Source organism: Ziziphus jujuba, chromosome 1 (assembly GCF_031755915.1).
Source record: "Ziziphus jujuba cultivar Dongzao chromosome 1, ASM3175591v1".
NCBI lineage: Eukaryota > Viridiplantae > Streptophyta > Magnoliopsida > Rosales > Rhamnaceae > Ziziphus > Ziziphus jujuba.
This window is the reverse complement of record NC_083379.1, coordinates 28451873-28479076: the sequence shown is the minus strand read 5'-3', so window position 1 is coordinate 28479076 and position 27204 is coordinate 28451873. Positions and strand designations below refer to the sequence as shown.

The 27204-nt window shown below is 27.5% G+C and overlaps 1 protein-coding gene across 1 annotated transcript; it reads left to right on the top strand.

Annotated features, from left to right (window-relative positions):
- Positions 1–19344: 19344 nt before the first annotated feature.
- LOC107426283 (autophagy-related protein 11) lies at positions 19345–26976 on the top strand. The gene is made up of 5 exons (XM_048474596.2): positions 19345–21582; positions 22341–24015; positions 24896–25116; positions 25901–26114; positions 26374–26976. The coding sequence occupies exons 1-5, from the start codon at positions 20639–20641 to the stop codon at positions 26767–26769; spliced, it is 3450 nt and encodes a 1149-aa protein (XP_048330553.1). The 5' UTR covers positions 19345–20638; the 3' UTR covers positions 26770–26976.
- The last annotated feature ends 228 nt before the right edge of the window (positions 26977–27204 follow it).

The window sequence follows — 27204 nt, the reverse complement described above, 5'->3', positions numbered from 1 at the left end:
CAATCAACTTGCCTTGTCCCTCCAATATCATGGGTGATAATTTGGTTTTATTATTATTTGCATGTGGACCCCACACCCGCTTAGAAAGGATCTGATTTTTCTTTCTATTCTTTACCACATCAAACGATTCGAATCTTTAACAAATAAATAAATAATTTTATATGAGCAGTATAATAATAATAATCTGTAATTTTCAGTGTTTTATAATTATTATGTTTTTTTATAATATATACGTTAAATTCACTTTAGCCACTTGTTTTGAATTTTTGAACAATTGCGTCACTAGTTTGTAAAATTTCGCTATAACCCCCATATCTTTCATCTTTATTGCACTTTAGCACCCTTTAATATTTTTTAAAAATTATTATAATCCCCTTTGACAGTTTAGACTCAAAACAATTAGTCAACTTCTATATTTGATTCAGAATGATTTTTTTTAACGTTTTTATAATATATATATATATATATATAATTTATTTATTTATTATTTTTATTTTATAATTTTTATATTTGTTTTCAAATAATAATTATATTTTTATTTATAATTTTGTGGACATGAATGTTGTGAAAAATAATGGCTATTCAATAAATTAAAAGAGATTATGATTGGTCTATGTAATTTTTTTTTTATATTATCAAATAAAAATTTTAAAATTGTAATTTTGAGTAAAATATGTAAATTGACTAAAGTTTGATTATTAATAAGAGCTAAAGTGAAACAAAAATGAAAAGTGAGGCAACCACAATAAAATTTTTCAAAATAGAGGTATATTTGTGCATAAACTTCAAAACACATGGGACTTAATTGAAATTTACCCTAATTTATAGATATTGAGAAAATAAACTGATAAACTCTTGATTTTTGTCAAAATTTTGAGCATTTTCTCTCAAATGAAAATAAATAAATTAACAAAGATACTCCAAACATAAAACTGTCTATAAATGTTTTTGGTAAAACTAAAAATATTTATCAATTTTATTAATTAATTGATGACAAAAAAATTATTAATAACTTAACGTGACAAATTACATTACAATATTTTATTAATATGTAAATGATCTTTTTATTTAATTTTTTTATGAATGGTTTAAATTATCTATTTAACAGGTTTAAATTATCTATTTAACAGTTCTTATTCATGTACAGTTTAAGGCCGCTTGCTATTTATTAAATTATCTATTTTTCTAAGTAATGTTATATATGAACCCTAATTTTGAGTAATTTAAAGCATTGATCATTTACAACTGTTGGATTGCATGTTATAGCAAAATGGTCACGTAAATATATTCAATCAACACTCTAAAGAATTGATAAAATTTTAAGATATCATCATCCGAAGATGATAAGTGAGTTTTAGCTCACTTATTTAGTCTTATATAGCTTAATTATTTGTGGAAAATTCAAACATTTATGGTTATTTTGATATGTTTTTGTGTACTTATGAAGGTGAGCTTTAAAGTGAAATTAAGAGTAATTTTCATGGTTTTTGAAGCTTTGGAGATCATTTTGGAGAGGAGGAACGCTTACCATACCTCAACCAAGTCAAAGATGCCACCCATTGTTCAAGATTCTCAAAATATTGACTTTCCCTGTCTTGATTTCCAATTTTGATTTTATTGACTTTGGTCAAATTGTAGTTTTAATGAGAGCATGTGCCTTTAGTATCGAGATTTGCATGTGCAAATCATGTAATTTCATTTAAATGAGGCATGTGAAAGTCATGTGCATATCTAGGGCCTTTTGATCTTGATCTAAAAGTTAAGTTTAAGGCTAGGGTTTTAAAGATGATTGAAGTGGGTTTTATTGGAGTAGGCTTGGTAGGAAAAGGGTGGAGCCACCATTGTAGAGAGTTTGGAGAAGAACTAGAGAGGAACACACCCAATTTAGAGAGAGAAAGAGCAAAATCTAGAGAGGGAAAGCTTGGGCTTGGAAGAAGATTGAAGATTGAAGAGATTCTACTACAAGATTCCTCCTCCCTTGAGTTTTCTCTATCTTTTATTACTCTCTAAATTGTATTTCTATATATATATATTGTGCTTGACATGGGTTTAATGATGAATATATATTTTATTTTGGATTTGGTTGATATTTTGTACATGGATTGCTAGATTTACTATCTAGGGTGTTGATGGAACTTTTATTTGGATTATAATTGAATGGTGGTTGATTATTATTGTGCAATCCTATTCTTTTCTTGTGTATTCCTTGGATTTAATGTTTGAACATGCCTAATTAGATTGGAAATCAATTGGATATTGGGTAGATCTATAAATTTCACCTTGGAAAAGGGTTATTTAATGAATTTGTCACTAAGATTATACAGCCCATGTTTTAATTAAAGTTGCAAAACTTAATTAGGAAGTGGGTAACCTAGAAAGGGTAATTAATGCATGGCTTTTAGATTAATTTAGGAAGGGATTTTTAAATTTCCACTAATTACCCATAGATTCTAATTTTCCTAGGGATAGAGAATTAGATGTAATTAGAAACCCTTTGGTTAGAATTAAGAATAGAAGTCCAATAAAAATTAACTAAAGTAAGTTCAATTATAGGAAGAATAAGAGGAAAATCAACATCCTAGAACTTTAGATCATAATATTTGTCATTTCCATTATTTGTATATGTTGTTTCTCTTGATTTCTTATCCCACTATTTTAATTTAATTTTAATATTAGTTTTAATTTACGTTTACACTAGTTTCTAATCAAATTGGTTGCTTAAATAAAAATAATTAATCAATAATTTTGGTACTTAGCAAAGTTTCGAATATCAATTCTCGAGAAAACAATACTCACTCATCACTCTATTACTTGTGCGACCCGTATACTTGCGGAAATAGTGCAACAGAAGACCATTGATATAAATATATTAACCAATAATATATTACCATGTGTTTTTAATAAACAAATTTAGTAAAAATTTTAATGTTTGTAATATTATTAAGAGAGAGAAAAAGAACAAAAAAACACCTAAAAGATGAAAAATGTAAATTCTTATAAAATTATTATAACATGTTATTTTTCTTTTTATCTCTGTCTTTATTTTTTTCTATATTTGTTTAACAAATTTTATGCTCATTCAAAACCTTACAATCAATAATATTACATGACCAAATTGTTTATCAATTTTTTTTGGGACAACATTTGACTTATTATAGTTGAGGGGAAAGGGTAATTTAACCTAGATTAAGGTTTAAACTCTAAACCTAAAAATATATGTTTAGTGGTTTAACCTAAGGTTTAAAAAATCAAAAATATCCCAGAAATTTCATCGATATATCTATTTTTCCATAGGATGGAAATGAAATTTAAATTTCAAATAGATATGGGTATAATTTTCGTAATATCCGTCAAAATTTTCAATTTTTTTTATAATTTCCATCAAAATATCCATATCAAATCCTTAATAATTTGATTAAAAAAATCTATAATTTCAATGGAAATTTCTGAAACTTTCATAAAATTTTCACCAAATTTTTGAAAATATTTGTGAAATTTTTAATTTTTTTAAAAATTCATAAATATTATTGATATTTAGTTAATTTTTTTATCAAATTAACTTCATTGATAGGTTTTTTTTTTTTTTACCCTTTAATTTCGTTTCAAACATTTGGTGTTATAAGCAAAATAGAAGTAATTGAATTGAATAACATTAATAAGTTCTATTTATTAAATATTAATAAAGCAAAAATACAAAGATTGTAGATTATATTTTTTAACCTGTCAAATCTCATTGTCAGGAATATTTTTTCTATAAATGTGGGTAAATAAATAATAAAACATATACATGTGAAATAATAATATTTGTTTGAAAAATAAAAAATATTCCTGGGTACTATTTTCATAATCTTTATTTGATGGATACTTATGGAATGTCATTACCACCTCAAACTCAACTATCAGAGAGTACTAGTTATGCACATAGTCAATCAATAATGCAATAGCCATATGGTTGGCATATTAACAATTATATGCAAAATTATTAAGAAGATATATCTTTTCATAACTATTCCTCACATTTCACATCTCAAAATCAAAATGAGAAAGAAACCGCTGATTTTCAACCATCCAGAAGTTCTATTGGTATTAAAATGACATATATGAAATATAATATAATTGTAATAATTAATTTATATATTTTAGTTAATAAATAAATTTATTAAATATGTATTTTTTAGCATATTTTTATTAATAATAATTTATTTATGGTCATTAATGCTTATTATAAATCAATTAATTAAGAGGAATATAACATCCATTCAATATTTTAGCAAGTTTTATAATTAATTTGATAATTTATAGATTAAATAAACTAATTCTAAAGTTTCAATAAAAATTTTTACTTTTTAAAATAAATTTTCATCATTTGGTATAATTTTTATCGATATTCAATACTTTCCAATATTTTCGTAAAAATTTTTATATTTTGAACTTTTAATATTTTTATCGATATTAAAATTTTGAACCTTAGTTTAACCATTGAACTAAACCTACGATTACAAATTTCTTAGTTATTTACCAAATAATTGTAATAATATTTAATTAGTTTATTTTTTTATTCATTTATTTATTTAAAAATTTATTTATCTATATTTAAATTATATGAATATACCAATAAATAGTATATTCATACATTCCGTTTTGTAAATGTTTATGATAAACATTTTATTACCTATATTACTACCCATTTATAATAACCTTTTGTTTGGTAAGGAGAAGAAAAATTAAATTACTATTTTAATCATTAGTATTAGTCACAACATACAAAACTAAAATTTAAAGACTGGTTATATTCACACTGCAAAAAACTGTTAGCTGTATCACATTCTATACACACCCTACTATATCTCATTTTTATTTTAAACACTAACAAAAGATTTTTATTTTGCCCTTAATAAAAATAAAATAAACTCAAATACATTATGACTTTAATTTCCCTGAAAAAAAAAAACTATGATTTACAGACCCATAAAAAAATAAAATACCAAGCAATCACCATGGTCACTTCCTCATCCTCTCTCTGTCATCACATTTCCATTTATACTTTCTTAGCAATTTCCCAAAGCAATCACCATGGCTACCTACTCAGTTCTCTGTATAAATCGTTTTGAGTAAACCGCTCACAATTTTGGAACTATCTATATATCTTATGATGTTGTTTGTTTATTTATTTATCTTTTTTCTTCTACAGCTAGATTTATAATTGAAGTTGTATTAGAATACAGAGGAACATGAAAGCTAGAGCTTTTTGGGAGTCGGGGGACAACTCATATGTCCTACTCTTTTGAAACTCCTCCTCAACCCCAGATTTTGGGATGCCAAAGGTGTGAGTTTTCTCTGCTACTGCCATTTTTGTTAAGGTTCATTTTAATTAATCACGAAAGCTTGCTCTTTTTTTTTCTTTTTTTTTTTTTTTTTGGTTGATAAAACACGAAAGCTTGGTTGGGTTTCTATATATTGTGGAAAGAGAAAATATTGTGTTTATATAGATATATAGAAAATATATATCTTATTATTAATTGGAAAACTACTTCCTTCTCAAGTGGAGAAGATTTTGTAAGTCACATAAATCTTCTCAACTTTAATTTGTTTCTGTGAAAATGAAAAACTCGGACTAAATATGAACTGTTCCAATATAAAAATATACGGTGCAGTATATGAAAATTTTGATTTTTATATTTGTTTAAATGTTTAAAGGTATTTCTAAACTTTTATTAATAAATATTTTTAGAGATTAAAAATATTATTAAAATTGTAACTTGAATAACAATTTTTAGAATGGGAATAGAATTATCCAAATTCAAAAAAGTGTTCCAAGGGTGGTAATAAAACACCAAATGTTACCTTGTTCAGTCCCTTCCAAATTCCAAATTCCATGCCTCATACTAAATTAGCAAGTTTCCTTCCATCCTTTTATTAATTATTTATTTATTTATTTTCATTCATTTCATTTCCTTCCTTCGGCTCTTCAATTCTACCATACTTAAATAGCCTTTTGTTTTTTTTTCTTTTTTTGGAAAATTAGTTAAAAATGCCTATTAACGAAGAAGGACAAGAAAAGAGAATGATTTTTCATTTTTTTCTTTCATGGATAACAAGAAAAAGAAAAGACAATGATTAAAAAAAGAAAAAAGAAAATCTGAATATTTTGTCCTAACAATAAATACCAGCTAAGCTATAATTAGCACAAAATTTTAGAAAATTTTAATTTTCTTGACCATTGAAAAAGGTTTGATTAATTTTTGGTAAAAATTAAAAGGATTTTAATGAATAGATGAAATTCAAATCTGAAAGGATCAATTCAAATATTCAAGCAGCGGTGGTAGTTGTCTGTGGCGTGGAATTTCTGTTGCAGATTCTGAGCCGCCAAACAAATTGTCGTTATGAACCATTCAGATTCCATTGTCTGAGCCAGCACGTGATTCGTGAGCAGCAAGCATTCATCAGCAAACTTGATCAACTTGCAGCCGACTTTTTAACAGCTTGCAGCCCACTTGACTTCCTGCATACATCCACTTCTGATTTTGTTGTCTTCTTTCACAAGCAATTAGAAATGAACTTGTCTTTCTGTGACACTTTAATTAGCGGCCAATCTATTATTACTGAATAGTTTTCATACTTTTAATATAGAAGACAAAAAAATTATTATTATATTACTTAAACTAATACATAATACTTTTGATATTTGTTATTATTTCTTTTAAGCCTCAACTTTTAAAATAAAATATCATTACTTACTTCCTTTTAATTTTCTAAAATTATCAAAGGAGATTAATTTGTTAATTTTTGTCAATTTTTAACTGTTAAAGATCAAAATTATATTTTTATAATATTATTTAATTGTAAAATATAGATTTTTAACATTATTTTGATCTTTAATTATTAAAATTAACCGGTAAAAATGATAAAAGAAAAAATGCCAAATGAGATTGTTTTGATATGTTGAAAACTAAAAAAAGGGTTAATGATGATTTTTTAAAAGTTTGTGATTTGATAAAATAATGAAAAAATTTTGGGATCTAAATAAAATTTTCCAAGTTTGAGACATGATGGATAATAATTGTATTTCTTACCTTCTTCTTCTTATTATTAATATTGCTATTATTATGTATTTGTGTAATTATTTTTAGTAATACATTTTTCATTATTTTACAACTTAAATTAAAAAAATTTTTAAAAAAAAGCAGCTTTTGTTGAATCTCCAAATGGTGATTTTCATTTTAAAGATCACAATTGTTACAATAGAGAGCATATTGAAAAATTTTAAAGAATAAAGAGTAAGATTTTTTGTCCAACTCTAGTGGTAGGATGTATAACAGCTTGTTATTTTGTATTTCCCCATAAATAATTATGTTTCATATTTTCTCTCTCTCTTTTTTTTTTCTTTTTTTTTCCTCCTCTTCACATTAAAAATATAAAATAAAATTATAATCAATAAATTAATTAAAATTATGCAAAAAAAATTGTAAAGCTATAAATTAGTTTATAAATATTTTATATAAAAAAGGGTTTGATTCTTTATATTTTGATAATCAAGCTTGACTCTTAATTTTATTTTCTAATGTAGAAAATATATCGAAGTTATGAAAATAAGATATATCTCTTTAAAATAAAATAAAAAATGTTTTAAAAAGCATGTAGGAGATGCTCTCTCTCTCTCTCTCTCTCTCGTTAAGGATGAAAGTTTTCTAGTTTCGTGTAATACTTTGCAACGTAATCCCACAAACTGTATCTCACCTTTCTAATATTTTCATAAATCATTGCATATTTTTATTGTTTTCTTAGGAAAAAAAAAAAACAAAAACAAAACGAACATCATTTATTTTATGGTAAATTATACGAACTTCCTCTTTAGTTGCAAGTTTTTCCACATTGTTCAATTTTCAATTTTTCTTCACATAGTTCCTTCCCTCGATCAAACTTTGAATTCTTGTGGACAACATGCTTTAATTTTTTATAATGATTAAATTACTCTTAACGTAAAATATTAAAAATAAAAAATAAGTATTCCCTTTTTTCGAATAATTTTATTTCTTAAAGAAATAAGAATGAACTATAAAAATGCCACTTTTTGACAAACATAAAATTTAAATTTATTTACTTTTAAATTACTTTTATTTGTATATGTAAATTTAAAGACAAATCCACAAATTATATTTCTATTTTTTTTTTTTTTACTTTAGTACTTTATATTGAAAGTATTCTTGTCACTATATAAAAAAAAATGAAACCTAAATGACTACTAAATTTCAAAATCTAGCACAAAAAAGGAAATTGTATGAAAGAAAATTGGAATTACAAAAAGAATATATGCAACTTTAAAAAAAAAGAAAGAAAAAAATAAACGAGTGTATAGAAAAAAAAAAAAAAAAAAAACTTTAAACCAAGATATTGAAAGGGCGTTTTCGTAATTTATCTTTGTTTTGCATAAATTATTTTTATGTAATATCACATGGTTAAAGCATCACAATCACATATTGCATGCTTCCGTGTGCCTTCTAAGGCCGCTTGATGTGACCCTACATTGCCTTTGGCTTACAGCAGACATGTGTCCCATCAACGTTCATTTCTCCACATGTTCACACCCCGTCTCAAAGCATCCACTATGCAAACATTTCATCACTCTTTTCATGCTTTTTTTTTCATTTTTTTCTTTTGACAAAGAATTTGCCAAACGATCACAAATTATAATTTGAATTTCAAGATTTCTACTCAAAAAATTGACGTGAACCAAAAAAAAAAAAAAAAAAAAAAAAAAAAACAAAGCAAAAGCTCATATTTTTATGGAATTATTAAAATTTTCTATAATAAAATATAAAAAATTGAATAAAGAAACTAAAAACTTAGAGTATGTCTAATAATTTTGTTTATTATTAAATTTTTTTATCCTATTATGAAAATAAATAATTACTCAAAACAAAAATTTAATGTGTTTTGTTTAAATATTCTATCAAGTTGATATAATAAAGAAAAAAATAAACACTATCCAAAAGGTGATCCCTACTTTTTCAGATATTATAAAATTTCTTTAAAAATAATTTTTTTCTTAATAAGTCACTTCTTTCTTTAAAAAAAAAATCATAATAAAATATATATAATTGATTAGTGTCATAAATAGTTTTCTAATTGCTATATGGAAAAATAATTTTAAAATTGACTATATAATTATACCATATAAATTTAAATGATATCAATTTTTATACTATATAGATAACAATCCATATCTACCATTTAAAATACTCTTAGACTTCATTTTGTATTTTTATAACTTCTAAAAAAATCAACTTTAACTATAATTTAAAAAGAACTAATAATATAAAAAATCTATTACCAAAAATAATAGTTGAACAAATCAGTTAAATGTTTGTTAACTGACTAATAATGACATTGAGTATTATCATCTTATTAATAGTATTATTATGGGTAGTGTTGTAAATTTGTTGTATTATTATCGATAGTATTGTAAATTTGTTCTTATTAATATTATTTTTCTATTAGGACATGTAACATATTTTTTTTTGATAAATACGATATGTACAATTATTAACTATTTATCTAACTATCACAACCATAATTTAAAATATCAAAACTTTTTGCAAAATTTTCATAAAATTTTTATTTTTTAAACACATTAAAAGAAAATTTAATTCCTAAGTAGAAACAAGTATAATTTGCATAATCTCTATCGAAATTTTCAATATTACTTTATAATTTCTATGAAAATTTTCATCATAATATCCATATTAAATCTTTCATAATTTAGTTAAAAAATCTATATTTTTCATGGAAAGTTTTAAAATTTTCATAAATTTCCATACAAATTTTGGAAATATCTATAATTTTTTTTGGTTAAATTTTTATGAAAAATTTTTATAAATATTATTGATTTTTAGTTAAACGTTTTGCCAAATTAATATTATTAATTTTTTTTACCTTTTAATTTTCTTCTAATAATTAGGCAAATAAAAAAAATCATATTTAACAAACAATATCAAAAGTTATATTAGACAAGTCTACCTATTATATTATTAGAGAAAATTAGTATCATAAGTTATAAGTTTACCAATCTATTATTATTTTTTTTACAAATAAATTTAATATTTTTATAAATATTATAAAATAAATAAAAATTAGAGCATAAACAAAATTTGAAAGATATGCTAGAAATATATTTTCTGCAAATCAAGGTTCAATATTTCAATATTGATGATATTTTATATATAACAACTTAACTTTCAAATATTCATATTGATAGCATATTAAAAATTGTATGCAAAATTACTAATGAGATATATTTTTTAATAATTAGTCTCCACATTTCATATTTTAAAATAAGAATAAAAAATATACAAATAATTTTCAACTACTCAATAGTTCTTTATAATACTGAAATGACATTTATAAAATATAATATAATTATAATAATTGCTTTATATATCTTAATTAATAAATAATTTTATTACATTTGTACTTTTTGTATTTCTTATTAATAATAGTATTTTTTAACTATTAACGCTTATTATAAATTGATTGATTAAAAAAAATATATCATCCATTCAATATTTTTACAATTTTAATAGTCAATTTGATAATTAATTAATTAATTAAATAAGTTAATTTTAAAATTTTAATTTACATCATTTTTTATGAGTTGTTATCAATATTTGATATATTAACAATTTACAATTTTCATAAAAAATTATTATCAATAAGCTATCAATTTACATCATTTTTTGTGAATTACTATCAATATTCAATAATTTTTAATATTTTCATATTTTAAACATTCGATATTTCTATCAATATCAATATCGAACTTTTAAACATTAATTGAACCATATTATATAGAAAAAAATTATTTAATATGTCAAAATTCATTTATTTTAAAATTAAAAATTAAAAAAAATATTTATTCGACTGCAAAAGTTAAAATTAGAACCTGAAAATTTATACTCTTTGTTTGCTTCTCAAAATTAGCTGCCAAAGCATATAAATTATTGTAGAATCAATATTTGAAAAAAAGAAAAAAAGAAAAAAAGAAAAGAAAGTTACCAAATTAATATAAATAAATAAAGGGTACTTGATGCGATAATGAAACATAAAGTGGAGAGCCAAGCAGGGGCTTGAAAGAGAACGTTTCCCACATGCGTGTCATTACATAACATTTATTCTTGAGAGTGATAGTCTCAAGCGGCTTGACCATAACATTTTCCCAATCATTTATTTATATATATATATATTGTATTGTTTTAATTATTGGCTTTTTTAGCATTTCTTAAAGATATTAAACAGCCATATCTTTTGTGCAGAGATTTTCCTGATCTTCTCTAAAGCCACCGTTCATATACATAAGGTTTACTCCTTTTAAAATTTGCTATAATTATAATTTAATTTTTCATACAGTAAAAATTACAACAAACATTATTATAAAATATAGACGATATAAATTAAAAGATGTAAATGAAATAATAAAAATAAAGATAATAATCATTTTATATTTAATGAAAACTGATAGTTTTAAAATAATAAAATAAAATTGTATTTAAACCAAAATTTATAAGACGTGAATGAAACTAATCTTTATATATTAACATATATAAATCCTAATTACCAAAACTCTTGGAGAGTATTTAATAATTAAGTCAAACTTCAAACATTTACAAATCATAGAAAAGGAAAATTCCTAATTAATTTGTTATAAAAGGTTTGGAAGTTTCCATTTCTTCACAAAATTTATCATTTAACAATGAAATATTGAATTTGATGAACAATTTGATAACATTAGCATTATTGCAATTGTAATTGGATGTATAAAGCATAATGTATGACCAATGTAAAACTTTAACCTTGGTGTATCCCTTAAACCTCAGATTCTATAATGTTTATGTGCTACAACAAATATTTATATATATATATATATATTACAATATTAAAAGGAGTGGAAATTTTTTTACCTAACTTGAGGTTTGAACACTAGACCTAAGCCAAGCCTAGAAGTACCAACATAGATCTTTCTTAGCAACATGATTACCAACCGTGATGACGAAATTTCAACAGCAGGAAGTGGTTAGCATATATATATATATATATATATATGTATTGTATTGTATTGTATTATGCCAAAATTAATTATAAAGAAAACGGTAAACTAAATTATTGTTATATTAGTAAATAATCATAAAAATAAACTCAATGCTTAATGTTTTAAACCGTAACTAAAATCCTCTGCTCTGGATGTGGCTGGCTGAGAAATTTTTAGATAAATATTGTGTACTATGTTGGAATTTCACATAGCTAATTAAATATTGCCATGTATAAAAATTGAATCTTTGTCATTTAAAAAATCCACATATCACCGTCTTTTACATATTCTCATGACGCCGTTCATAAAGAAAATATGAAGTTCTTGAAAGGAAGGTTTTCCCAATATTTTTCTTTTTTCGGACCTTTACAAAAGCTGAAATCCAGTTGCACTTGTATTGTTGGTGGCTCACACTTCGTCTAACAGGTTTCTGAAAGAAAGTTTAAAATAGGGATGGAGTTTAGATCGGCCAATCCAGGCATTCAACCTCAATATCACACACACACACACACACACACATGGCTAGATTTAAAAAAAATAAAAAATTTCAAATACCAATTCGTGGAATGGCTATTTTTCAAAAAATCCCTAATATTTAATAAGTCATGTGCCTGATATAGATTCTAAAATGTTACATAAAGTGTGCCTAAAACTTTCTTGTGGCTGAAATCTTCTTAGTTAATTAACTTTCTGGATTATTATAATAATTCTTTATAATAATTAATATACTGATTTAATCTTTACAATACAATTTCTTTTTTTCTTTTTTTTATTTATAAATAATCGACTTAAGATTGAATAAACCGATTATACATGGACATTGATGTGAGTGTTACCTTACGTTAAATACATGGATATAAATTGAACCCAACAAAACAATATTCCATAAATTAACACGTAGCATTACTTTTATACAGATATACAGCATTTCGTGTCCTTGCAAATTATAAAAATGTTTAACCATCTTCAAATATTCACAAAAAAAAAATAAAAATAAACCCTGCTCAAAAATTAAATGGGTGATGATCCATCGTGTCTAAACCAAATTGTTTTTGCGGTTCTAAGTCCACGGTGCTGTTTGTGAGCGATGCACGGCTTCGATATCAATTTTTCGCTTCCACTTTGCTTCTCCTAGGAATGCCATTCAAATTGTTTTTGGAATTCTAAAGCTAGAAGATATACAATTTTAAAGCATAGTTTATAAGCAATTTAAGATTCTGCTAAATCTTTCCCACAAATTTAAAGTCTAAAAGGAAAAAGAAAAGCATCATTTTAGTCATATATATATACGATCCCATTAGAAACCCATTAACTTAACCAAGTTTGTTAAATATTTTCACCTATTAGACACAAATTTCATTTATATCTTTTTCATTTTAACTATTATTTCGAATGGATTTTATATTTTTGAAAAATTATCATCAACTTCCTTTTAATTTTATAATATATAAATTTATAAATACAAAAACAGATTTATTTGTCAATTTTTATTAATTAAAAATTAAAAAAAAATTAAAAATTTATATTTTTATAATTAAATAATATTATAACAATATAATTTTTATTTTTAATTATTCAGGTTAACTAATAAAAATTAAATCTTTTTCATAGTTTTAAAAAACTAAAAATAAATAAATAATGGTTTTCAAAAATAATAAAAATTTAAATAAAATAATGATTAAAAAATATAAATAGAAAAATTTTAAACCTGCCATTGTTAATACATATTCCTCATGTCAAAACCTTTCCATGGCAGAGTCAAAGTTTTTTTTTTTTTTTTTTTTTTTTTTTTAAGGGATCCATCATGCCCCTTACAGTTGGCTGATGATGACACCAATTTTCACTTTATTATACCGGATGTTCCCTCCTTTTGTCATCTCTGTCAAATTTTCTATTCATCAACAATCTCTCTCAAATTTTTTATTACTAATTCTCCAAAGGGCATTACAGGTATGATTAAAATATTCAAATTTTTTATGAAATTTTTATTTTTTAAATATATTAAAAAAATTTAGCTTCCAAATAAAAATTTATATAATTTGCATAATATTCATTGAAATATTTTATACTTTTTCATAATTTTTATAAAAATTTTCATTAAAATATCTATGTCAAATGCTTCACTTAGAAAAATGCATAATTTTTATAAAATTTTTATAAATTTCATATAAATTTTAAAAATATCTATATTATTTTGTTAAATTTTTTATCAAAATTTTTATAAATATTATTAATATTTAATAAAAAATTTTGACAAATTAATATTATTAATAGTTTTTTTACCTTTTAATTATCTTCCAATAATTAAGCAAATAAAAAAAACACATTTAACAAAATAATGTTTAAAATTACAATAAATAAGTCTATCTATTATATTTTTAGAAAAAATTAATATCACAGTTTACAAGTTTGTTTTTACAATAATAATTTTAATATTTATATAAATATTATAAAATAAATAAAAATTAAAACATAGGTTAAAAATGAAAGATTTACTGGAAAATATTATAGAAAATATATTTTCTATAAATTAAGGTTCAAATATATTAATAATTATATATAAAATTATCAAGAAAATATATTTTTTAATAATTACTTTTTATATTTCATATTTTAAAATGAGGATGAGAAAGATACAAATAATTCTCAACATCCAAAAATCCTTTATAGTTTTGAAATAACATCTGTAAAACATAAAGTAAGTTTAATAATTGTTTTATATATTTTAATTAATAATAATTTTATTAAATATGTATTTTTTTCTTTTTGCTTTTTTTTCTTAATAATAGTACATTTTTAATGATTGAAGCTTATTATAAATCGATTAATTAAGATAAATATAATATTCATTTAATATTTTTTCAATTTTAGTAATCAAATTGATAATTAATTAATTTAATAATCTAATTTTAAAATTTTAATGAAAATTTTTATTTTTTAAAGTAAATTTTCATCAATTTTTATAATTTTCTATAAATTTTTATTGATATTCGATTATTTTTAACATTTTAAGAGATATTTTATATTTTAAAGTTTCAATATTTCTATGATACTGAAATTCTAAACCTTTATTCACATTTATTACTTCACAAGTCACATTAATTTTTTGACCAATGATATCTTGGCCCTAAACTACCAAAATTTTAAACCTTGATATTATATCTGTTAGTTCTTTTGTTCTTTTTGAATCATATTGACTATTTATTATATATCAAGTAAGGCACATGGAAATATCCGTACAATTAATATTTTCTCGGTGGAAACACTTAAGAAATATCCCTTTCTCATGTTGATCAGGAACTCAACATTACGTATTTCTTATATTGACGTGTTCTATTTTCCCAAGTTAAGTATCAAATACAACTATTAGTGGAAAACGATTAAGGAAAAAACAACATACATATTATATATATATATATATATATTTACTCTTATATATATATATATATTTACTTTTATATATATATATATATATATGGTGTAATTTAAATCAAGCCTTTAATATTCGATTGATATTAAAAAAAAATTTGGATCCTTAAATATACGTCAAAATTTTCTTTTTCAACCATTAGAGTGATTCTTTTTACAATTCCAAAATTACTTTTTACAGTTCCATTCTTTATACACTACTTTATAAAATATATAAGAAATGTAAAATTACTTAATACAATATTATTTATTCCTAAAATATTCTTAATTCATACCATCCAAAATTTCAAATGTTCGGTTTTGAACTTATGAACGTTTTCATTTTGTTTAAATGTATACTTCTAAACGTGCAATTTCACCTTTTTACATAAGGTACGGTATTTAATATCTATGTATACATATAATGTTCGACAGATAAAAGCTAAACAATATAATGTTGTTCGGATGGAAGCTTCTGAACTATTAAAAAGTTCGGTTTTAAACTTCTAAATAAAAGATGAATTTTAATATACCAGATCAAATATAACTTCGTGGTCATTGGTAAACCATCACTGAAAAAAAGAAAAAAGGGGCATGTTTCATAGTGTACGGTATTTAATATCTGTACTTACATAAAATGTTCGATAGATAAAAATTAAAAATTTCAATAATGTTCGGATGGATTTTTCTGAACAATTAAAAAATGTTCAATTTTAAACTTCCAAATAAAAGATGAATTTTAATATATCCGAATTGGTCGTTCATAATCGCTAAAAAAAAAAAAGTCCAAACTAAAATAATCATCACAAAATAAAAAAATAAAGAAAAGAACTAAATATATTTTACTTTTTCATATTTTTGAGCTTCCATATTTTGTGAATAATTGTTATTTCTGTAACCCTAATTTTTAATGGAGTATAAGATAATATATGTTTGAGAAGAATAATGAGACTGTATAAAGAAATTATTTAAACACATTCAGTTAACAAATATCCTTAATAGTAATTTTAAATATGGATAAAAATATAAATAAATAATAAAACTGTATTGAGTTCAAATGATAATGCAACTAGAAATTCTCCAATCATTAATATGATTAAAAACTGAAATTTAAATTTTAAAATGTAAATAAATATAAATTTAATGATATATTGAAAGTTTTATTTTGAAATTCATAACCGTTTGTTTTTTTATTATTATTACAATGATTCATCATCGGAAAAGGTGGAAGTGATGGACATAAGAATTAAACAACCTCATTATATTCATAATTTAATTATTGTACAATCAAGATTTCCTTTTAAGGCAAAAGGAAAAAAAAAAAAAAAAACTTTATTTATCAATCTTTTCTACCAGGCATATCCGAAAATTTCAACAAAGCGGATCAATTTAGAAGAGAAACTTTATGAGCAAGTATACGGACTTCATTTCTAATGGAGCAGAGTAAATACATATAAACTCTGATAAAAAAAATTTATCCAATAAAAGGGGAAACTCTTGAGGAAAAAAAAAAAAAAAAAGACGCATCTAAGAAAAAATATTTGAATAAAAAAGGAAAAAAACAACATATTACGACATTGATTGTATAAATGTTAATTTGATGTCGATAGCAAACTTAAAAAAACAAAATAAGGAAAAACTATATAAAGATAAAAATATAATGTTAGTTGGACGCTTAAAAAGAAAACAAATATGAAAGGGATTGTCAAAAGTTTAATATATAAATATTATTTAAAAATTCAAATTAAATATAATTCATAACTACAATACTTATCACCTATTTCACTATAAAATCAAATATGATATTCTATTTTTATCTTCATAATAAATATATGATTTAAAAAGCTAAACATTAAATTTAAAAGATCAAAATATTGAGAGTTTGTAGTTTATCTTTTTGAGGGGCCCCAAAAAAAAAAAAAAAGGGGGGGGACACAAATACAAACATATATATATATATATATAAACCCTAGCTTTATTTTTACATTTTCATTGGATATAATCTGATTGATTTAATTCATGCATCAATTTAAAAGAAGAAAGAAAAGAAAAGTTCAAATCATCTAATATAATACCAACATCAAATCAAAATTAAATAAAGAGTTGCTTTCGTTGAAGATTCCTCCTGATATTTTATGGTTTTGCTTACTGAGATTCTCATCTAAACCTTTTTTTCACCCCCACAATCAGACAATAAAAATAAAAATAAACTAGCAGCTTGAAGAGAGAAGTTGCCAAGAAACTTCCCAACTTGAGCAGGATCTAATTAAGAGCATTACGAAGGATTAAAAAAAATAATAATAAAATAAAAAGAGTGTAAAAAGCTTGGTTCTTGGATCTATGTATAATGCATGTGTACCTCATCATGGTTTTGTTCATAGTGAACACAAAAATGTTTGAAAAAAAATTGACTATGTACATCTCAGCTCACCAAAAAGGACCGCTCTTAAACTTGAATGTATAAATATACAAAAAGTGCATGAACCAGTTTCCTCTGGTCTGCTTTATTTGTTCGTAGCAATTACCACGTAATTTCTTCACCCTCTTGTTTCTACTCTTCTTTGAGGTTGCAAAGCAGGAGGCAAAATATTCTCAACAAGAAATATCTTTTTCAAAAAGATTTGACTTTATATATCAGGGGAATTAGGGATAGCTATCATTTTCTAAATTGATGATCTGCCTTCTTCTTTTTTCAAATAAATTAAGCATCTTTTGTCATATAAATATATTCCTCATGATTTGAAATATTGACAATATATATATATATATGTTATTGATGTATTAATCAATCTATTTGATTAAGAGTTATGTCCTTTCAAAAAAAAGGAAAAAGAAAAAAGAGTTTTGTCGTTTCGTTTTGTTTTTTATTAATATAATAATTTTGAAGAAGTCATGAAATTTCTTAAATTTGAATTAAAACAAAGTTCCAGTTCAATTAACAACGTGGTTTATTAAAAAAATTAGTACTATTGGATTTATTATATACAAAGAAAATTCCAAGTTATATATTTAATGGGCATATTAAATGTGACACATGAGAATGGTGTATGGGTCGTCGGCTATTTGAATAAAACAAAATCAATGTCAATGGAATAGATAGAATGTCATCATGATATCAACACAATGATGTTTTCTATTGGGAAGTGAAGTCAAAAATAAATTCATGGTAATAATGATAAAAATATATATATAATAATTGCATTTCTTTAAAAATATAAGAAAAAGTGTTGATTATCCCTCACGAACGATGAAAAAGTGAAAAAAAAAAAAGGAAAAAGGTTGTTATGATTATCAAACATTATATAGAACAATAATACTTATAAGCATAAGGAGTTCTTTAATTATATTAAAAAAATATTTTTTTTAACCAAACTTTGAAACATCATCGTATAACAACAAAATTAAAGCTCAGGTTCTTTTTTTTGTTTTGTTTTTTTCTTTTCTTTTATTGTTTTCCCCAAAGGTACCGGATTTAGTCAATGTAGGTAAAATTTATGAGAAAATTATTGGAATTAATCCATGGTAGAGTTCAACAACAATTTACCTTCAAGTAATTAATAGTTATTAAAAGTCATCAGACAAACAAACTCTAATTAAGCATCAAATAAATCTATTTTATTTTATTAAATTATTTTTGAAATAAACTTATTTTATTAGAATGAAATTTATTTTTGATAATTATTGAATTTTATTAATGGATCAAATTTCATCGTTTATACTAGAATCATTGGGTTATCATCGATGACGTGGTGTGTATGTGTGTGTGTGTGTGTGTGTGTGTGTGTGGGGTGTGTGTGTGTGTGTGTGTGTATATATATATATATATATTTTTTTTTTTGTTTTTCCTTTTCCATTGGCTTGAATGTGAAGAAAAACTCAGGGGCAGCATCTATATTTCGGAAAAACCTGAGGGCTGTTTATATGATATTTCATAGGAAAAATTCTTTTCTTTTGTTTATTTTGGTTAATTTTTTTTTCTATATATTAATACAAATCATTTCTGATCGATAAAAAGCAGCTTGCTTTGCTTTTCTGTACTTCCAAACTTATTGCGAAGATAGATAGAGAGAGAGAGAGAGAGAGAGAGAGGGGAGAGCTCTTCTGCTACGCGGTGGTTACTTCCCGCAGAAGGTTCTCTGTGTTCTTTTATTTTATAAAAGAAAAAAAAATTCGGTGAAGAAGAAGAAGAAGAAAAAAAAAAAAAATTAAGGATAACGTAGATTGATAAAATAATTAAGGGGAAAAAAAAAAGAAAAAGAAAAATTCTCGAGGGTTTCGTGGAAAACTTGTGCTGAGCATAAATAATTTTTATTTTTTTTCAGAAGTTATTTGCTTCACGTAATCATACGGAGGATTATTAATCCTTAATTCCTCAGTTTCCAAGTTTTTTCGCTTGAAACCCTTTTCTGAAAAAAAATCATCTATTTGATTGGTTTCTGGGGTTTTTTATTTTTATTTTTTCTGATTAATTTTGGGATAAGTTGGAATCGAAATTTGGGGATTTTTTTTTTTTTTTTTTTTTTCTGGGGTGGGAAATTTTTTTTCTGTGGGTGTGTTGGGATTGATGTTCTTTTGCTGAGTTCGATGGTGGGTCGGTGGTAATCTGGGATTTCTCGGTTTTATGCATTGGTGGGTCTTTTGGATTTGCTCTATTTCGAAAAAAAAAAAAAAAAAAATTGGTGTTGATTTAGGGTTTGCGGAAGGACTTCACGAGTGGAAAGTTTGGGTATTTTGGTTTTATTGGATTAAAAAAAATCTATTTCCGGTGCGTTCTAAATTCGGAGGCTTTTTTCAGGTTTCAATGCCGGGTCCTTGACAATATTTGGTTTGTTGGATAAAATCCAAGTTCGAAAATTTGGTTTGCTTTTTGCTATTCTGTGGTGGGTTTGAGATTATTCGGGGTTTTATCGAAGATATAAGGTGCAAAGTCAGAAACTTTTTTTTGTTTGTTTTTAGATTTCGGTGTTGTTGTCTTGATAAAGGGTCCTAATCATATTGCCACGAGGGTGTGTTGAGAGACCGTTCGACCATTTTTTCTTCCAGTTTCAAACCTCAAACTTGTCCTGTATGATTGAGGCGGTATTGTTGATTTGTTTTTGTTGAGTGGGGGGAATTTTGTGGTGAAGCATTCTAGTTTCTGGGATAAAGATGAGTTCGAGTGTCACTGAAGGTTTTGTCCATCAGGGCAAGCTTCTGGTTCATATTGCTGAGAATGGACACTCATATGAGCTGGATTGCGTTGAAACCACACCCGTTGAAGGGGTTATGAGGCATATTGAATCGCTGACAGGGATTGGTATGAATGACCAGCTTGTTCTCTGTTGTCATATTAGACTTGAGCCTCAAAGACCTCTTTCAGCTTATAAGCTTCCGGCTGATGACCGCGAAGTGTTCATATTCAACAAGGCCAGGCTGCAAAACAATACTCCTCCGCCTCCGCCGGAGCAGGTTGATGTTATTGATATTGCAGACCCCCAGTCGCCGTCGTCTTCTCATAATTCCCACCCTCTGGATGATGCTCCAGACCCTGCTCTGAAGGCTTTACCTTCTTATGAGAGGCAGTTTAGGTACCATTACCACAAGGGTCATGCAATTTATAGTCGTACCCAAGTGAAATATGAAACCTGTGAGAGGCTTCTGAGAGAGCAAAAGGTTCAAGAGAGGGCAGTGGATGTTGCCAGGGAAAATATGGAGCACTACCATAAGGTGATTAAGCAAAACTACAGGGAATTCATGAAACGTTATTTGCTACAAAACCGCATCCATTCTGATCTTTTGGCAAATTTCGAAAAGGAAATAGAGAAATTGAGATCCCTCAAGCTCCACCCTGTATTACAAACAGCCACACGTAAGTGCTTGCTGGATTTTGTTAAGGAAGAGAACTTGCGGAAGACCGCAGAGAGTTGTGGCGGTTCTCATAGGCAGTTTGAGAGTAAGGTTTCACAGTTTAAACAGATGTTTGTTGAAGTCGACCGCAAGGTGGAGGAATTGTCTGCTAGCAGGGCTTCCTTGCCCATTAGGAATTGTGAGCTGACAATCAAGGACTGTCAGCGATTTATCACTGAACAAAAGAGTATAATGCAGTCTTTGAGGTTGGTTTCCTTTTTATCTTTTACTATATTTGCTACATAATTTTTTTTTGGGTTTTTTTTTTTTTTTTTTTTTTTTTTTTTTTTTTTTTGTGTGTGTGTGTGCGCGCGCAGAACTGTCCATTTCTTTTTCCAGCCTTTCCTGATTTCTGTGGAGTTTTTCTATGAATGGATTCTTTTGATCATTTCTGAACTTTGTTGTGACTGATTATAAATGCAAGACACGTGTAAGTTTAACTACTAGTCTTAGCATTCTCTTACTCTTGGGCGTCATTTTTCATTTGGACATTGGTGAGTATGACGCCAATATAAATAAGTGCGTGTTTTCCGGGTCTGTGAATGTTGCTTTGTGATTTATGCATGGATTTCCGTCATATAGACTTTTTTCCCCTTCATTGCACATAATGGCGGTAAATCTGTGTACTTATTATCTGGTTTTGCTAATCATCTGGTTTGATCTAGGTCTTAAGTGAGCTCAATGCTCCTAAACTGCATTGATACGCAAGTTAATGTAATTGTTTGGTGTGACTACGAGATAATAAGCTTCCTCTTCTTGAAGCCTGTACTGTTTGGGACTGAAATGCTTCTTATTATGCTAAATATACGTCCTATGGATTGTACTGATGTCTCTTTTCTCAGTTATTGTAGCATAATATTTCAAGTTTGTGCTAGTATATTACCTTGACTGCTACGTTAGTCTTATTACATTTGGAGCATGTGCTATATCCATTAACCAGTAATTAATTCATGAATTAATGCAGCAAGGATGTCAATACTGTGAAGAAACTTGTGGATGATTGTTTGTCTTGCCAGTTGTCTTCCTCAATTCGTCCTCATGATGCTGTGTCTGCCTTGGGTCCTATGTATGATGTACATGACAAAAATCACCTGCCTAGGATGCAGGCTTGTGATCGTGCAATTTCAAATCTACTTGAGTTTTTGAAGGATAAGAAGAATGAAATGAATGTTTTTGTGCACCATTACATGCAAAAGGTAACATATGTTTCTTACATGATCAAAGATGCAAAGTTACAGTTTCCTGTTTTTAAAGAGGCAATGGTACGCCAAGATGATCTATTTATGGACTTAAAGTTAGTCCGGGGAATTGGCCCTGCATATAGAGCTTGCCTTGCAGAAGTAGTCAGAAGAAAGGCTTCTATGAAGCTTTACATGGGCATGGCTGGACAGTTGGCTGAAAAGCTTGCAACAAAGCGAGAGGTTGAGGTAACAAAGCGGGAGGAGTTTCTCAAAGCACATAGTTCATACATACCTAGGGATGTATTAGCTTCTATGGGATTATATGATACCCCTAACCAGTGTAACGTCAATATTGCTCCTTTTGACACTGGTTTGCTTGACATTGACATTGGTGACCTTCAGCGCTACGCCCCTGAGTTCTTGGAAGGACTGCCTTCTAAGGGTGAAAAACATGGAGCCTTTAAAGGTTCTTATTCTATGTCTAATGAAAGTTGTAATTCGACTGAGAGGGAAGAAATTGCGGCCGATGTGCTTGAAAAAAATGAGTCTGAGGATCTACTTGAAGGCTGTGAGTTGGTGGAAATTGCTGGAACTAGCAAGATGGAAGTTGAGAATGCTAAATTGAAAGCTGAACTTGCTTCTAAAATAGCTTTGATATGTTCATTATGCCCTGAGGTTGAATATGAATGTTTGGATGATAGTAAATTGGGTAGTTTATTGAAAAATGCTTCTGAGAAGACAGCTGAAGCCTTGCAGCTTAAAGATGAGTATGGAAGACATATCGAATCCATGCTAAGGATGAAGCAGTTGCAGTGCGAATCATACGAGAAGCGTATTCAAGAATTGGAACAGAGATTATCAGATCAGTATTTGCAAGGCCAGAAGCATTCTAGAAACAGTAATGCATCTGACTTTACCCTTTTGGCTGAGAAGGCTGATAAGTGCAAACCAGGAAACTTAGGTGGTGGAGAAGCCCACATGCCATGCATATCTACGTCAGAGCACATGGATGAGGTTTCTTGCATATCTACTTCTTTGGATGCGAAGTTGGGACTTTTCGCTGAGCAACCGGGCAAAATGCAAGATGGGGTGGATGAAAATATGATGGATTCCTCTGGAGTACAAAATCCTCAGTTGGATTCATTAATGCTGGAGCCACATCGTGAAGAAAAAGATGGGAAAGATAAGATGGTTGGGCAGTTGGGCATGTCACTGACTAACAGTTCTACTGCTGAGAGCATGCCTGAGCCTCTGAGTTCTTTACCTTGTGATTTGGCAGTTCAAACCAGCTTGGATATGAAAGTCAATGATAATCTATTGCTGGAATTACGAACCACACTTTCAGAGAAGACAAATGAGCTGAGTGAAACTGAAACAAAGCTCAACGCTGCTATGGAGGAGATTGCCATGCTTAAGAGGGAACTAGAAACAAACCGAAAGCTTCTTGATGAATCACAGGTAATAGCAGTGAATATCGTTATTTTTGGTCAGACAGCTGCTATGTTTGTGGCCTTTGTTGGATACATTTGTTCTCTATGTTTGTCTTTCTCTCTGTCAGTCCCTTTCCTGCTTCTATCATTGTTACGCATTTGTGAGAGTATAATCTCTATATTGATGCACACACAATATGTCTGCTGCTCCTTTTTCTCTGTCACTTTTTCTAGATCATATTGGACTTTTCAAAAGTTGGTTTTTGGAACTTAACACATATAGATTTAGACTATAATGAAAGTTGGTTTTTTGGAACTTAGCACATAAGATCTAGGTTGTAATGATTGTTCTCTGCAAAGGCTTTTAGTTTGTGGATAGATTATCAGTTTTCTTAAAACAATTGCCACTGAGGTATGCAGAAGTGTTAATGGAACCGAAAAGTAAGATATTTAATAAAGGGTAATGTGAGGTTCCTGCTTAAATGCGTTTATTCTTATTCATCTTAGAAAAAGCACCTTATAATTTTTGCCACTAGAGCTGTTGCCCTCATCCTTTCCTGTGCCTAAGGAGGTTCATCTTCTGCTGCACTCTTTAGATCTGAATGATGGTGGAATGACATCGTAATGATAAAGGCTACTTATTTGATTTGTTTATCTAACCGGAACCATAATCTTATGCATTACATGGACTTCATAATTTTGCTTGTGTTTTTTTTGTTGCCACTGCAAATTAACAGCGTTGATGAGGATATGTGTGTCTAGACCATGGGTTGTTTGAGCCATTTGTAACTCCACTTATTGCTGTGACATAATTCTCATTAGCTCTTTATTGAAACATGTGTTTATTAAATTATATCTTATGTGAACTTCTGTATATTCTGATGTATATTTTGGGTTATGTGGAACAGTTGAATTGTGCGCACTTGGAAAACTGTTTGCATGAAGCAAGAGAGGAAGCTCAGACCCATCTTTGTGCAGCAGATCGGAGGGCATCGGAGTATAGTGCATTGCGGGCATCTGCTGTCAAAATGCGTGGCCTCTTTGAAAGACTCAGGAACTGTGTTTATGGCCCGGGTGGGATGGCTGGTTTTGCTGAGTCTTTGCGTACTTTAGCACAATCTCTGGCCAGGTAAGTTGCTTGCTAGAATACTCATCTTAGCATCTGCAATATGGTAATTTTGTTCCCAGCTTCTTCCTCTATAATACATCTTATGCAACCATGTTATCTCCGGCAATCCATAAATTTCTTTTCATTGGTGAGCCTTTTTTGCATAATAAAGAAAGAGACCAAGGTTAGGGATGGTGGTCTAGTTATATGTGTGCCTGGCCTATTGCATGTCATTATATACAAGTACCTGTATCAGACTGGCAAAACATGTTAGCAGGTGCAGAATGCCATGTATATAATGCTCTACCTATTCAAGCTGTGTAGTTCCTCGTGAAACATAATGGTCCTTAGTTGTCAAATGTAGAGCATAGGGCAAAATACAAATGCATTTGTCTTGGGATTTTAGGGAAGCTAATATACTAATTCTGATGCTTTGCCAAATTTGGGTTGTGCCTTGAACGGATACCAGATTCAGATGTGTGGATGTGCTTTTCTTTATTCAGTTCTATTTATGTTCTCTCAAGTTCTTGCGACAGTTTTAGTGTCTTTTAAGGGACATGTTTCTTTCCAAGATGTATAAGTAGTTATGATTTAACAAGATATTTTTGTTTTCACAAACAAAATAAAATAGTAGGAACTCTAGTCATATTAGAAAAGAAAGCTAATTGAAATTTATTGGCTGTTTGCAATGTTGATGATCAGAAACTCTTGATTGAAAACTGATGAGCTTCCGTGTTAAAATTTTTGACTTCTATCTTTTTTAACAACGAAGATGATGGTTGTTTCTGCTCTGAATTTGTTTCAGTTCTATTAATGACAATGAAGATGATGGTACTATCGAGTTCCGGAAATGTATTCGAGTCCTTGCAGAGAGAGTTAGTTTCTTGTCCAGGCATCGCGACGAGCTACTTGACAAGTACCCTAAGCTTGAAGCTGCAAACGAACAACTTAGAAAGGAACTGGAAGAAAAGAAAGAGCAGGTTAAAACTTTATACACAAAGCATCAACTTGAGAAGCAGGTAATTTATCATTGACTTCTTGTTTCCTTATTACTTAATGGTAGTATGCAAACAGAACTGAACTGAAATACATTTTGCTAGAAGCATTTGTTGCACCAACTTGCTGCAAGTGGTTTTGATTTCAATGGTGATTCACCTCTTAATGCATTATTACTGGACACCTTATCATTTGGTGGTGGTTTGTTGGATGCAAACATTTAGTGAACCTGAGGTTGATAAACTAATGGTAGGCTATGTTGTGTTTGTGATTTTGCAACAGGCCAACAAGGAAAAGATATCTTTTGGCCGCTTGGAAGTCCATGAGATTGCTGCATTTGTTCTTAATTCTAGCGGCCATTATGAGGCAATCAATCGGAACTGCTCAAACTACTACCTGTCTGCTGAATCTGTGGCCTTGTTTGCAGACCATCTCCCCAGCCGACCAAACTATATTGTTGGACAGATTGTACATATCGAACGCCAGACTGTGAAGCCATTGGCTCCTGGTGCAGCCCGGGCTGATCATAACCTGGGCTCTGACACGGGTACTGATAGGTTGACCTTGAATTCAGGTTCAACTTCAAATCCATATGGTCTCTCTATTGGCTGTGAATACTTCGTAGTGACTGTAGCCATGTTGCCTGATACCACCATTCATTCACCACCTCCTTCCTGATCCCTGCCTCAAGCAGATTGACGTGATGGAAGAATCCCAAGTGTAAATATATAAATATAACATTCAAAAGCTTAAATTTCTGATGGTGGGATTTGGAACTTGATTTCCTTTCTGTACAGCCTGATGATTCAATATGAGTTTAATCTCCTAACCCTTGTATATATCACTACTCTCCTTTTTATAAATATATGTTAAAAATTGTGAATATTATCCAAGCTCCTTCGTTTATTTCATTTTATTTTATATAGTATACATATTTATATAAATAAACTGTGCTTGTTGAATTATCGTTTATGCTTTTCCAATGAGGTGTACTTGCATGCAGCTCGATCTTCTTTGAAATGTTATTTTATAATTAGCAATCTAAGAGTGTTTGTATGTTAAAAACTAAACAGAACCTGCCTACTTGAGGCTTATTTCTCCTTTCTCCATTTT